The following is a 15,408-nucleotide window of genomic DNA, read 5'->3' on the forward strand; positions in this document are numbered from 1 at the left end:
GCATGACCTGGACTACATCGTTTAATTCATCATTTCATTATATTTTAATTGGTCTCCTCATTAACAGCCCTAGCTTGTCACCTTCTGCTCATCATTTAGGACACCCAGCATGACCTGGACTACATCATTTAATTCATCATTTCATTATATTTTAATTGGTCTCCACATTAATGGCCCTAGCTTGTCACCTTCTGCTCATCACTAAGGACACCCAGCATGACCTGGACTACATCGGGGAGACTGTACACCAGCGGGATCAGCTTCTCGATGTCATCGGGAGATGTCGCTGATCCTAGGTCGTCTGGAAAGACGTAAACCTTACCTACGAGACGAGGGAGAGAAAAAGATCAAGAGATTCGGAAAAGAGAGATCCAATATTCAAGCATATCTGAGATCAGCGCTGTCTGTTATTCATCTAAAGGATAAAATATGACTAGGAGATGCAGAAAAAAAATAATTATAAAAAATTTTAAAAAGTGGGCAATTTCCCCTGATCTTTTGGAATTTTCCCTCTTTCCTGCTACAAAATAAGACAAGTTGTTAAATCCTTATGTCTGACTCTAAATCTTCTGATCACGTAACAATATATTTCTTTCTCAGAATGTGAGATGAACAATTGCTCTTTCTCAGAGCATCCATATCCGTTTCTTTGAAAACTTGTATTTCAAATCAAAATTTACTGAAACGAACATCTGACCGTAGCACTTTAGGGCTCGGCATGGTATCTACGACCAATATACCACAGAGTTTACAGAGATCTCGATAAAAAAAGCCTTAAGTTCACGAAACTCTCAATTAGATTTAGTAGGTTTTGTTTACCAAAATTTGCTATTAGTTTAGGGGTGGATAATTTATGTATGACCCAAGAGAGAAGTAAAACATTTAAATTTATACTCTCTGTTTTGCTCACAGAATAAGTTTGTCTGACATAACATAAAACAAGAACACAAAATGTTATTTATTACATTCTAACAGCCAAATGCAGAAAGCTTTCATTAATAAACATTAAACCTTGATTGCTGCTTCCAGTAACTTGATGGAACTTACAAAGCAACTCAAGAAGAAAATCTACAAATCGTTGTTTGCTCATTATCATTAAATGATACACAGCCATTGTTTTACGAAAGTAACGGTTTTCTTTGATCCGAAGAGACTGAAGAGACAAGGAGTAGCAGGGTGCTACACACTAATATGCAAATTTGCTACACGAATGCCAAGACGTAATGCAGTCAGTTTGTACACACTGAACCATAGTAATTTTTTATTTTTATTTTAGCATTTTATGAGAACCCAAATTTCTATACTTCCAAACTGCTACATTAAAGTGCAAAGACCCAAATTATCTTCTGAATCGGTGCCCGAGGGCGGCAAATAGATTCATACCGGTGATTGCTCTGAAAATATCTCGTAGTGTAACTGTGACCAGGTCATTTGTCAGCATGTTGCTAAGTATGGGTTCGAGAAGCGTGGAATTTCCAGCGAGTTGGAAAATGTCGGCCATGCTTTCCAGTAATCTGTAGTGAAAGATGGAAAAAGCTATAGTTTAACATCTGTGCTTTGAAATAGATGGTTAATGATGTACTAAACACGATGACAAAATATTCCTCTTCCTCCTCTGACATCGACAGTAGCAAGAACGATAACTTTAAAACTTTCAACGAACGAAGTCTGCATCGCAACGTTGGCAATGCTGAGCACTACAACACTGCAGAGACGTGGCATCGATGACAGAATCTCTCGTAAGTGACAACTGATTTTTCAAAAAAATCAAAACAAAGAATGAACGATGGATTTATTGTTCTTGTCATATTGTGAGATATATCTCTGAGAATATTAAACAAAGAAATTCCCATAACAGGGGTACTTCACCATACACACCATCAATCAAAAGAAGAGAAAGCTTCACCCATGAGGCGTATCCTTCATTTCCATAATAATATAGTAATTGTTCTGGAAGGCAGCTATGTTTACGGTCGCTAAGCAATCACTCGACGATAGCACTGTTCATGAGCGATCCATGAATTGATTTGATTATTCCAGTCGCTGTTTGACAACTCACTTTTAAGGAAAGTTACCCAAGATAGTGCCTGGGCATAAATATCAAATAACTTGATCTACCTTTGAACCCCAGTCCACCTTTAAATTGAGACTTCAGTCATGAGAAAAGGAAGCAGATGCTGAAACTGATCTTGGGTGAAGAAAGAAGAGTGATCTAAACTCACCATAAGGTACTGTGTCAAAAGTAAAATGCTGCAGCCAGGCTGTGCAGAATGCAAATCTTTTGTGCTATGTAGTTTCACACAATAGGCACCACCACTGGTCTGCAGAGATAATCTCTATTCTTCGATACTGATTCAGCTTAGCTGCAGGGGGATTTGCAGCTGGTGCAGCTTTTCATTTCGACACAGTGCCTAAAAACTACAAACTTTTCAAGCCATTTCAAAACATATTCAGTAATAAAAGGGAAAAAACTGACCTATTAGCAGAGTTGGCATCCCATGGTACTGTTATATTGATGATATATTCAACCAATCTGATGGTCTCCTCATCCAGACCAAGAGAGGTAAGGAGTGGTCCTAGTTCAGCCAGGTTATCCATGACACTAGGCAAAAGTTCAAAAATAATACAGAATAGCTTTCATTTAATTCACCATATCTTGAGTTAGGGGAAAAGATATTTGAGATGGGGGGGGGGGGGGTTCAACAAGCAATGTGGAATATTTCTCTCTTCATTATAAGATGCACATTGTTTTGTCGGCAGCACCTAGCATCGCTTTTTGCAACAAACCATGCTTTTTGTATCACTGCTCCAAAAAATACAATTATATTCTTCCAAACATTTACTGATGGCATTTTCATGGACGTCTTGCCCGCAAGAAACGTGACAATTAAAATCAGTCACCACCACCTACCTGGTAAAGTTCATATTCAACGGCATCGTCGGCAAGCCATCAACAAACGTTAAATTGTAGGTTACGATAAACTGCTGCATAACCTCATCAATATTCATGAGATTAACGATAAACTCCTCCCACAGCTCTTGTGTGTACTGTTGATCAGGAATAGGGAACAGCTCAGAGGCAGCACTATCGATGATGTAGAAGGTGATCTGAATTAAGCAAAAGATGTGGAAACATTGTCAAGGTCGAATATTTTATATAATATTAATGAAAATGTTATTCTTCAAGTATTGCTTTTACATGTCAATTTCACCAAATATGGTCACTAACAATGACATAACTAATAATAAGTCTTCCTATAAACACTGTTTTAAGATCTGATGAAATGAAAACTCACTAGGGGTATTTTATTAAACTTGGGAAAAACTGTATGGTAAGAAAAGATCATATGAAATAAACCACCTTGTTTGAAATATGTGATGGTACAACTGAATACAGAAACATTTTATAGTATTTAGAAAACATAAATTTACAAATTTATCAAAAGTTTCATAATTCATTGACATATGGCAAAGCTACAAGCCAACTAAGTCTGTGAAAAAAAAAATTTGAATAAATGCGGAACACATAAGACATATGAAGCAAACCAAAGATGATATGCCATTTTGGTACAGCAGTTTTGAGCTTGATAACATGTTACAGCTGACCACAGGTTTCGCTCATGAAACGTCTGAAAACTCATCTTATGCGTCAAGCATTCATCAATGCTAACCAATAATTCTTGAGCACCCTTCTCCGGGTGGATAAGCACATATTATAAATCACCATAATAATTTATTATTATTATTATTATTAGAAGCTTGTATGCTATCTAAAAATGCTAATTCACTCACTAGATAGTCAATTTGTGGAACTTGAAGCAGAACAGCCAACTCCTGAGCAAGGACACCGTAGTCAACGTCACAGATGTAATCATCGAATGCCTTCTGACTCTGTTCGGACAGGGTCAGAAGAGCGCTCCTCGCGGCCGGGTTGCAGAACAGGTTATCTGAGGCGAGGGCGCTGTAGTATTGCGACGACTGTAAAATTGTCAGAATGAGAAGCGGAGAAGATGATCATACTGTAAAATTAACTTCACATCCATTTCATTACAAAATTTCATCTTTTTTTTTGTGTGTGTGTTTGTGTGTAACTTACGATCGATACTCAAGAACCTTAGAGAAATTTAGGGTGATTTCCTTTCTATACTGCCATTTTTTTTTTAAACCGGACCGCTGGAAATGGACTTCTCTGTTAAAATGAGGTCAATTAAATATGATCATATATGCTCCGTTTTGCGAATAAAAAGGACATCAATATCCCCTTAATATTGCATCCATATCCATCACATTTCCCCTCCTACCCTACCCCCACCCCCTCTGCATCCACCCCCATCCACACCCGCACACTTCATTACACCCTCTTTTAGAGAAATAAACACAACAACAAGGGCAAAAATTTGACAACGATATCTATCGACTAAGTTTTCCGATATTTCCGAAGAGTTGCTTCCATATTTGAGTGGCCAAGATGCTTTTCCAGACCCTTACCTTTAGAGGATCAAGCATGGTCTCCATAATAGCAGTCTGAATATCCCTAGACTGTTTCAGCATCAGCTGAACACCAGAGAGAAATTTGACAGTTTCTGGGCCTTTGGCTGCGATGTTACCGACACTCAAATCTAAGAAAAAAAGGAATTCGAAGAAACATTGTGCGATTCTGCAAAGGTATGAATGTCTTTGACCTTTGAAAGGATTCTTCAGGCCAAAATAAAATAAAATGGCTTTGGTCAATGAAAGAGGAACATATCATAAGCATCCTGACAAAATTTGTAAATCAACTTCTGCATAGCATATTTAAGATGAAATTGGTAAGGTTGTAACCTTTAGTGGACTTGAAGCAAACAGGTGTGATGTCATAGCTGCACACTGAAAGCAAATGCCCTTTGTTTATTTTTCTTCCAACAGTAATTTGGTTTGACCCTTGAATTGGGGGTACCATTTCAACTTTAAGGGGTGTATTAAGGTCAAATAAAGACAACCACATACGCCAATTTATTTGCTGTTATTCATTTAATGATGCTAATCCTAGTTTCAAGGTACAAACCTGGATGTAACTTTTTGAAGATGAACAGAAATTAAATTTTGTCAGTGCGCATCTATGACATCACAAGTTTTGGCTTCAACTTTTTTCAAAATAAGTACAAAATGTATCGACTTCATGATTTTAATCTTCAAAACAAATTTTTTGGGAACCTCTCATCTGTCACAAATCAATTTATCCATGGGCTATATTTTGCTAATCCAAGTACATGAATCTTTCCTTTAAGAGACACCAAAGTCTCAACTGCTGGAACTCATGAAATAATTCAGTTTTATTTAGTTTTTGTGTAATGCTTTTTGATGGCTCTCAAGTATGTCTCTTACCAAAATATAATCTTTGGTTTCTGTGTACAAACACTGCTATCATACAGTAATACTGTAATAGCAGTATATTACTGTAATATGGAGCATTATATTACTGTAATATGGAGCATTATATTACTGAAATATGGAGCAATATATTACTGTATATATGGAGCAGGAGCAGTATATTAACTGTAAACCATACAGTAATATGGAGCATTATGTTACTGTAAATCATACAGTAATATGGAGCAGAATATTACTGGAGCAGTATATTACTGTATACATGGAGCAGTATATTATTGTAAACCATACAGTAATATGGAGCATTCTATTACTGTAAATCATACAGTAATATGGAGCAGAATATTACTTTAAATCATACAGTAATATGGAGCAGAATATTACTTTAAATCATACAGTAATATGGAGCAGAATATTACTTTTAATCATACAGTAATATGGAGCAGTATATTACTTTAAATCATACAGTAATATGGAGCAGAATATTACGAGAGCAGTATATTACTGTAATATGGAGCAGTATATGACTGTAAATCATACAGTAATATGGAGCAGTATATGACTGTAAATCATACAGTAATATGGAGCAGTATATGACTGTAAATCATACAGTAATATGGAGCAGTATATGACTGTAAATTATACAGTAATATGGAGCAGTATATGACTGTAAATCATACAGTAATATGGAGCAGTACTTTCCTGGAGCAGTATATACTGTAATATAGAGCATTATATTACTGTAAATCATACAGTAATATGGAGCACTTGGTATCCATTTCATTACATTCTTCATTGTAATACCAGACAAATAATTCCCTGAAACTACATATTATGTAAATATAAAGTGAGCAAAATGAAACAGTAATGTAACAAAATCGTGACAAGCTCTCAAAGAGAAATCTGAACCATACACTTAGTATCTATAAGCCTAGGGAGAATACTTCAAACAGGTTTACCTTCTACAAGATCATAGACCGCAATGCTTGCTTCCACCAACAGGTTTGTGACCTCTTGGATAGCAAACTGCTGCTGGACGCTTGGATCAGACAAAAGTTCACCAAAGAGACCATCACGGTTTCCACTCCTATAAAAAGTGAGGATAAGAATTATCACAGAGATATTATTAACTGTGGTTAGTTAAGTTTCAGTTAAGAGATCCAAGGATTAGGAAGCCTTACAGTAGATTATTTGAGACCCTATCTGTGTTAGATCCTGGATGAACACCAGCTTATTTCAAGCCTTCTCTTTTCGATCAGTGTTCAGAGGATACTGAGGCAGGGGTGTGAATTCGCTCCCATTCCTGCTCCCGGGACCGCTGTTTGATGTCCCCATCCGAAAGTGGATACCCCGGCGAGAGTGGATACCCCTGCATCTGACCACATCCTTAAATACTGAGGTTGGCGAAGGCACCCCATTCCACATTACTTCAGTGCAGCAATGACAAACAATCAGTGGAAACATTCCAGCTCTAATTGAGACAACTACACAAAACATGTGATAATAAATTAACAAGAAAAAATTCCAGTCTTAGATGGACTGAAAAGGGTTTATATTTGCCTCAAAAAGCATGTTTTACAATGAATTATATATTTTGGTGAAGGACAAATGGTGATTAAATGTCATCCCATAGGTATTGTCTTTTTTGGAGATGGAGTTTTAGACAAAGTTTAAAGACTATTTTCTGATTGTGGAAATTAGAATTTATGACACAGTGGGTTAACATTAACATGTAGGCCTGCAATAAAGGAGCACTCCAGAGATATTAAAGCTAACAATTTTAACATATGGAACAGCTAACTATCTACCATGAACACTCAAAGTTAGATTTTTGCTTGGACTATGGTATACCAAGATTGGCATTCTTGCCTAAAACTTTGAATAACAATTCATAGATCTTAAGGACAAATACTGAAAAACTAATCTTTACCAATCTTTCTGACATTTCATTCACCCCCCACCCCCATATGTGCCTGTTGTTCTATGATATTCTTCCATTCTAACATATTCCCCCCCCCCCCACTAGTATGTCTTTGAAATACTCACATCTGATCTGCAAGTTGTTGCAACATTTGCACGTTCAAGTAGTTTCCGAGCCTCTCAAAGGCAGCTGCCCACTCCTCCGGAGTTCCGGTGACGTCCACATCTGTACTGAGCGTGGCTGGGTCAAACGGGACCAGCAACGATGAGGCAATGGCGTCCTGATACTCAATCTGCTTCAGGATCAGAGAGTTAAAGCTGGCGAGCTCTAGGACTGACCGGTCAATATCACTCGGATCTGTGATACTGACCGAAACAATGTCCAAAAACTGAAAAGAAAAAACAAAGAATTGCCATTGAACAACAGAAAAAAAGTGACGCAGGGAAAGAGCCAGAAATTGATTTGATATCGCATGGTAAATTTAGTTACAAAATTGTTGCATGAATGTAGAGCAAACTGCATAATTTCAAATTTATGTCTTTTACAACCAATGATGGGAGGCTTAAAGTTTATGGGGCCAGAGATGGTAATATGTTGACATCTTTACACCTAGAACTAAGAAAAGGTTACAAATCTGTTATCAAAAAATAATTCAGCACAAAATATTTCAGTACCTTCCACATCCTATTACACAATTAGACATTACACATATTTCAATCCTTTATTTGGGAAATATTTCCAGTAATCATAAATTCCTACCCTATGAACACTGTTACTCAATGGATACACTCTTACCAACAACACATCTCTACCCAAAATACAATCACATTTTCCATTTGAAGTAATTCTTACCAAATAATCACATTTCTTACCAAATGGAACACATTATCACCCTATGAACACAGTTACCCTATGAATAGATTCTGACCCTTAAAACACTTTCTCATCCTACATTATTACACTGTGAACACATTCATACGTATTAAATTAACCATATTCTCACCCAATTAAAATCCTCAAACTGAAATAATATACCTTGGTGTGATGAACATACTCATTGTTTACTAACACACTTATTCTTAATACCCAAAGCAAGACAATCAAATCAAAGTTAACAGATTTCTTAGAAACTAAGAAAAGATTACAGATCTTAGATCTGTTTGCAACTAAATAAGTCATGTGAGCTCTTGCCATCAAAATACCTTCTTTTCGATCTCGGGAAACTTCCAGTATGCTCTCTGCCTTTCCCAGAATGCAACAGGGTCAAACATACATATCTCCACGAGCTGGTCGGTTGTGACGAGTGGAGTGATTGCAGCAAGGAAGGACTCCGAGCAGAGTTCAAAGGTCACGTTAGAAAAAGTTGAATTGATCACCGACTGTGGAGATTAAATAGGAAGGCATCAGACGTTTACTCGATCTTATAAATATGGCAACAAAACAATGGAAATGTTACAACCTCTCTGGACCATGTTTTTAAGTTTTAAAATTTGCTGCCATTGCATAACGTGGTTTATAACTGTTTGCCATTGTGATCGGATGATTTGATAAGATCTACTTATTTACAAAGAAATCTCTAAATTGATATTAATATGGCTGAACATAAGGTATTCTCTTTAAACATAGACTTGACCATGAAGTTTGTCCAATTTAGACAAATGGACTGCTGATAACATGATTGCAAATTTATCCCATAAACTACGTTATGTTTTTATGTTTTTAACTTTTTGCCATTTCTGTTCGATATACAATCTTGTGTAAAAGTAAGTTGGACTGACGTTTCGATCCTAGCAGGATCTTCTTCAAAGGCTAAATGACAAGTAACAGTAACAGAAGGGACAAAAACACGCACAGAATACAGACAGGTTAACGAGCATGGTGAACACAAAGAGATCAATGTAAGGGGATAAGTAGACAAGGGATGGAGAGAAGAAAGAAACCAACAGGGGAAGAGGAGAGGTAGGGCCAACCTACTTTTACACATTCTCTTACACAGGCTCTCTAGTGGATAAGCAGTTTGCTAACAGTTTTATTTTATTTTGATATAAAATCTTGACAGAAGTTGAATCGTCGAAACCCACTATTACAGAAATTGAGTAAAGATCGTAACATTAGCTAAAATTTAACAGAAGCAACACCAAAGGCTTTCTTTAAAGTGTTTAACATTATTCAGGCCAAAAGTGTTCACATATTTAGCATAATAGCTAAACAAACCAGCTTACCTCGATGAACAAGGGACTTAGAATATTCTTAAGGAGAATCTCAGTGGCATCTGGTCCAATCTGTAAAATGAGCCCATTCAAGTCATCCTGAGGGCTGTTTCTAAGTAGCGTGATTAAGGCGTGCTCTGTAAACGAAGCAAGAATCAAGAGTTTCTAGATATTTAGCTTGAATATTTCATCAGACTAATGTTTATGAGTACAAGAAGACTTCCCCATGGGAATGGGTACACCAGTAGGAGTACAAGGCTCCAAAAATGAGTATCAGTACTCAAATTTGCAATAGTATTTGTACAGACTTCTCCTTGGAATGAGTACACCAGTACAAGGCTCTGAGAATAAATAGGAGTACTTAAGTTTGCACTAGTGTCTACAGAGTTCCCCTTGGGATGGGTACACCAATACGAGTACAAGACTTGAAGCATGAGTATGAATACTGAATTTCTACGCTAGCATCTCTACTAGCTACATTCAAACTTCCAGATATCCATGAGCACAAGCCCATGAGGATGAGTACAAAAGTACAAGTACAGGCAACAATGATAGAATATGAGTAAGTACTCACTAAAACACTACTATTTAATGAAACCTGACAGAATGAAAGCATTTACATTCAGATTTTCCTTCAAGTTGTGTCACTCACTTGGAATGACTACAACTGGACCTGCTAACTTGAGAGGAGAAAAAAAGAGATAAATCATTTACTCCCACATTGCTTCTTTGGGAGGTGAAGAATTATCCAAGATTATCAAGAGTATGATCCTCCAGCCCCCCATCCTCATAAGAGTGATCCGTTGAGTCGACTCGCAGCATCTCCTGTTACTACCATTCATAAAAACCATTTCAAGAATTAAAACTGTCAAACTCACCTTGTGGAACCTCACACAGGATACTTGCAATGTCATTATTACACTCCGTGGTATACCAGAGGCCACTGTTACCAAAGTTGGCCACCCCGCATCCCTCCTGCCCTTCACCTTTGTCCCAGTTGGTGTAATAGACTTGGCTGCCATCCAACCATATCTTATCAGGTATGTCGATTCCGAGCCAGGTGGGTAAGTCCTCACTGGGAGAGAAACAGATTATAGAGCTCACTCACTCCAAGATGACAATTGATTGTGGTATTCAATTGATACAAACATAACTTCTCCCATGAAGCAAGAACACTTAATAAATATAACATCCACTGTTGTTTTGAATGAATTTTTATAACATTTCTGCTGTAGTACAAATCATTTCAGTACCATTCACATATATCCTGTTCATATCATGTGACTACATGGTTTTTTTCTTCTATGAAACAATACCTACAAAGCTTATTATTTTTTTTCCCTACGCTGACAGGCACAAGTCCAATCCGACCATATGTGCCTAAGCAGTCGGGTCCAAACATATTAGATACCTACTGGGCATGGTAGGCTGTATACGTACGTTTGTGATATCCATAATAATCATTAAAAAAATGGGCTTTCCGGTTATCTGGACGTGTTCAAGAAAGCACCTCAAACGTTATACTGTATGTATGCGGATCTACGCAGGCAGCTACACTGTGTACTACTCAACTATGCCTTACGTAATTCCTTCATTCTCACTGCATCGGTCCTTTGTACACACAACCAATTTTAGAAGATACAACACAGTTTATGTCGATACTGAAATAAGCAAGCGGCGGACACCACAACTGATAAAATCCATTGTATCTTTTACACCCCAAGGCAATTGTTTATTTACATTTGTCAACGTTTAACCGGGCTTCATGCTGTTATCTTCGACCACATGGTAGCCTAACACCACACTTAGTCAATGGGAAATCAGCCTAACCATCGGTTAACAACAACAAAAAATCACACTTTGTGTAGGATTTGGGGTAACCCATGCATACACTAAACGTAAACGTTTTTGACTAACACACTCATTCTTAATACCCAACGCAACAGGACAATCCATACAGCACTTAACAGATTCTTACCCAATCTCCTCAAGGAATCTTTGTTCTTCTTCATGATTGACGACCACAGGATGACTGAGTCCGTGTAACTTCGTGCATGCATCTATAGACGATCCAAAATTGACCCATCCGTTCTCATATCGGTAGCAGGATGGAGTTTGGCTGCTCCATCCCTCAGGACAATTGCCACCTGGGAAGAAAGAGACGGATATAATCTCAATCACACTCAATATTTATAACATGTAAAAGTTAGAGGGCCTGAGGAATACACACACAGAATACAGACAGGTTAATGAGCTGGGTGAACACAAAGGAGACAGATGAAGTAAGAGGATTAGTAGACAAGGGATGGAGAGAAGAAAGAAGAAAGAAATGGAATGAATTATCACCCTATGAACACACTGTTACGTTACAAAGAGATTCTTACCCAACAAACACATTATCACCCTATGAACACACTGTTACGTTACAAAGAGATTCTTACCCAACAAACACATTATCACCCTATGAACACACTGTTACATTACAAAGAGATTCTTACCCGACAAACACATTATCACCCTATGAACACACTGTTACGTTACAAAGAGATTCTTACCCGACAAACACATTATCACCCAATGAACACACTGTTACGTTACAAAGAGATTCTTACCCAACAAACACATTATCACCCAATGAACACACTGTTACGTTACAAAGAGATTCTTACCCAACAAACACATTATCACCCTATGAACACACTGTTACATTACAAAGAGATTCTTACCCAACAAACACATTATCACCCTATGAACACACTGTTACGTTACAAAGAGATTCTTACCCAACAAACACATTATCACCCTATGAACACACTGTTACGTTACAAAGAGATTCTTACCCAACAAACACATTATCACCCTATGAACACACTGTTACGTTACAAAGAGATTCTTACTCAACAAACACATTATCACCCTATGAACACACTGTTACGTTACAAAGAGATTCTTACCCAACGAACACAATCTCATCCTACATTATGACACTATTAACACGTTCATACTAATACTAAAGAACAGTTTTGTTTTATTTTAATATTTCTAATAGGATATTTAGGTACACAGGGCATCCCAAGTCTAGTTTCAAATTTATGAAAGGAATATCGAAAGGAAGAAGGATTGTGTCAAAAATATAGCCCGGCTTACAGCCTAAATGTGCAGCTATGAACGGAATTGAAGGTCAACAAATTATACCTGCAATCTGCTGAATAATGTTCCGATGTCGACCGAAACTGTAACAAAGACGGGACAAACTATTTTGTTTTCTGTCTTTAAAACTTTTCATCGGATCAATCCATGCCAATGGGGGGGGGGGCCTAACATTTTGGCCGAAAGTTATACTTTCATTCGTTGTGTAAATATCTACTACACGCTATTACCAGAAAAGGATTGTAGAGTTGGTGACCGGGTAGCTTGTGTAAAACTATTACAGGATTATGTAACGAGACCTTCGATATTATCTCTGACATCACGAGAGGTACGGATGGTACTTACTGGCAAATGTGTTGACAATCTCCAGCTGAAGATCAATGGACAGATAATGTATGAGGAGTTGTTTCTGAACGTGCGGCCAAATCGAAGTCTGCATTACTTCAACCTGAAGCAGGGTCAACAACGGTTGAAGGAAGGTGTCAAGTAGTGTCAAACTGGAAGAGTGTAAAAAGAAAACAAAATCAAACAAGATAGTTTTCTTGGAGCTGTTTGCTGACGGTTAAAAAGGAAACAAAGACTGAATGATTTCGACGTGGGACTTCATAAAGGGACCAGTGTTTAAAGAAAAGGGTCGGTGAGGAGAGGACATACTGAAAGGGGAAAACAATATCGAAAAGTTGCCATTTTTTATTTGTAAAATAACCTCACCCGCATAACCTGGGGAAAGCAATTCTGCACACAAGCTGAATATCCCTAGCTTCGCAGCTTAAGTTTGTGTCACACTCATATAATACTTTAAGTAGCAATTACTTTGGTCATTTGCAGTATTAATATCACTTTAGATTATTATTAAAATCTGTATTAAAATCTTTATAAGTAAAATGAACAATGGAAACATTCGGGGAAATTGACAAAGAAGTTTTTTGAAAAGAGGCCATGAAAATCAAAGAGGGAAGATGGGACTCACAGAGAGACATCCGGATTAGAGGTCCTAGCTGTCTTCTTTCGTTGGTGGCGATACCACAAAAATCTTTAGAATAGCTGTTTATTATTAGCCTTCCAAGACAAACATCACAGCATAGTGAAAGGTCAACTACACAATAAGAATCAGAGGTACAACCTAGCCTACTGTGAATATATTAATCAGGGCTGAAACTGTTATTTGTCGCTAAACTGCCAAAAGTCTAAACTTTCAAACGGGCGTCGTCATCACCAAGTGGTGACCTACACATCCTCACCTGTTACCTCCCAGGGTTCCATTGCCCAAGAGTCCACCCATTGATCCATCGAGAAGGAAATCCAACCATGGATTCAATTCGTAAAGGTCCAAATCGTCCAGGTTTTCCAGAAGATCGCGGGCGAGTTCGAAAACCGAGGTATTTTGCACCATCCTCAGTACCTCTACCAAGTCGATAGCCTGACTGAAGAACTCTTGCCAGTCGGTGGTCTGGTTTAATTGATTCCTGTTGTCCTCTACCAGGCTCTGAAGCTGTAAAAATTAAGCAAAATTCAAAGAATATTAAAGAAATTGACTAAGGAATGAGAAAGCAATGTGGGCATGTGTACATATCACCATGATGTGTATAAAAATTAGACGTATATGTTTCAGTCGGTGTGAATCAAGCCCAAACATAATTTCAAAGACAGTCACAGTAAATGCTTTGAAATTAGTTTTGTGTAGTGTTGCGGCGATTTTAAGAGCATGTCTAGCAATTTATGGGGGCTCTGTGGTGTCTCTTGGAAAGAATACACAATTTTTTATGAAACATTCATGAAATCAGATTGGCACGCATTTGGCTTTATATTGTAAACAACTAGTGTGTTGTAATACCAAAACAGAGCAACTCATACGGTAAAACTGTGTCAACTTCTATGAAACTGTTCATTAGTGTTCATAGGTTGTTAGAACAGTAGCATCAATTTCTAGGTGTTAAGGAGACACACAGCCAACCATTGTCATTCATCTATGTGATATACAGAGACAAGTGTAGTGAAAAACTTTCCACTTGAAGAGGGGGAGGGGGAGGTGGGGGGGGTGAGATATGAGAGCTTTAATTGTCCCTTCACAAATAAAGGTTGAAGACTTGATCAAGTTTAAACATGACATCATTGAGCCACTGTCGAGCTTAATGTTTTTCTTTTTAGTTATTACACTCATATTTATTTTCTGATAATGGAGATGGGGTTTTTTTTGGCGAATGCTGGATCTAAAATATTGAAGCATTTTACATTGACCTAATAATGTCATTGGTTTCAGTGTAATATTCAACATTCTACCTTGAAAATATTGTGAATCACAGAAAGAGAAAGTACAAGAGTTTAGATCTTTATTGCACTGTGACATCACAGATTTTACATTAATGACAACACCCAGACTTGTAAACCATGATATCTCCCAAAAAGAGTCAGATTTTTCTAACCTCAGCTGTTTGGGGTGGGAGGTAGGGGGGAGGGGGGTTGTCCTTCACAAAGATCTGTCCATATATAAGCTAAAGATGAAAACTGGATTTGTTTTCTCTGTTAAAGAAAACAAAGTTAAGGCCAGTGTAGTTTACCAACCTCACGTAGGAACGCAGTCACGTTCAGTTCCTTGCCGATTGCCGCTACTATGTCATTGATGTCATACGAGCAAAGAACCGCCAACGACTCCACCAGAGTCGACTCGGAAGAAACTGATGCATCTTGGGAAATATTTTTGTAACAGATCAAATCTGCTGTACGGTTCGGATATTCCAACAGATCGAGGAGAAGTGGAAG

The 15,408-nt window shown here is 37.6% G+C and overlaps 1 protein-coding gene across 2 annotated transcripts in view; it reads right to left on the reverse strand.

The window, feature by feature from the left end:
* The window catches only part of LOC139973228 (uncharacterized), a 127,150-nt gene that overhangs the window by 77,874 nt on the left and 33,868 nt on the right, over positions 1 to 15,408 (reverse strand). For both annotated transcript variants that reach the window (XM_071979763.1, XM_071979762.1), the window contains exons 11-25: positions 15,211 to 15,408; positions 13,890 to 14,140; positions 12,994 to 13,145; positions 11,477 to 11,645; positions 10,377 to 10,573; positions 9,511 to 9,635; positions 8,491 to 8,667; positions 7,414 to 7,676; positions 6,327 to 6,454; positions 4,489 to 4,619; positions 3,793 to 3,978; positions 2,912 to 3,108; positions 2,477 to 2,602; positions 1,384 to 1,514; positions 189 to 322 (exon numbers count right to left, since the gene is read on the reverse strand). In XM_071979763.1, the coding sequence (XP_071835864.1) occupies positions 189 to 322; positions 1,384 to 1,514; positions 2,477 to 2,602; positions 2,912 to 3,108; positions 3,793 to 3,978; positions 4,489 to 4,619; positions 6,327 to 6,454; positions 7,414 to 7,676; positions 8,491 to 8,667; positions 9,511 to 9,635; positions 10,377 to 10,573; positions 11,477 to 11,645; positions 12,994 to 13,145; positions 13,890 to 14,140; positions 15,211 to 15,408 (2,565 nt within the window). The remainder of the gene's footprint in view (positions 1 to 188; positions 323 to 1,383; positions 1,515 to 2,476; positions 2,603 to 2,911; positions 3,109 to 3,792; positions 3,979 to 4,488; positions 4,620 to 6,326; positions 6,455 to 7,413; positions 7,677 to 8,490; positions 8,668 to 9,510; positions 9,636 to 10,376; positions 10,574 to 11,476; positions 11,646 to 12,993; positions 13,146 to 13,889; positions 14,141 to 15,210) is intronic.

The sequence above is a fragment of the Apostichopus japonicus genome, chromosome 9 (genome assembly GCF_037975245.1).
Source record: "Apostichopus japonicus isolate 1M-3 chromosome 9, ASM3797524v1, whole genome shotgun sequence".
NCBI lineage: Eukaryota > Metazoa > Echinodermata > Holothuroidea > Aspidochirotida > Stichopodidae > Apostichopus > Apostichopus japonicus.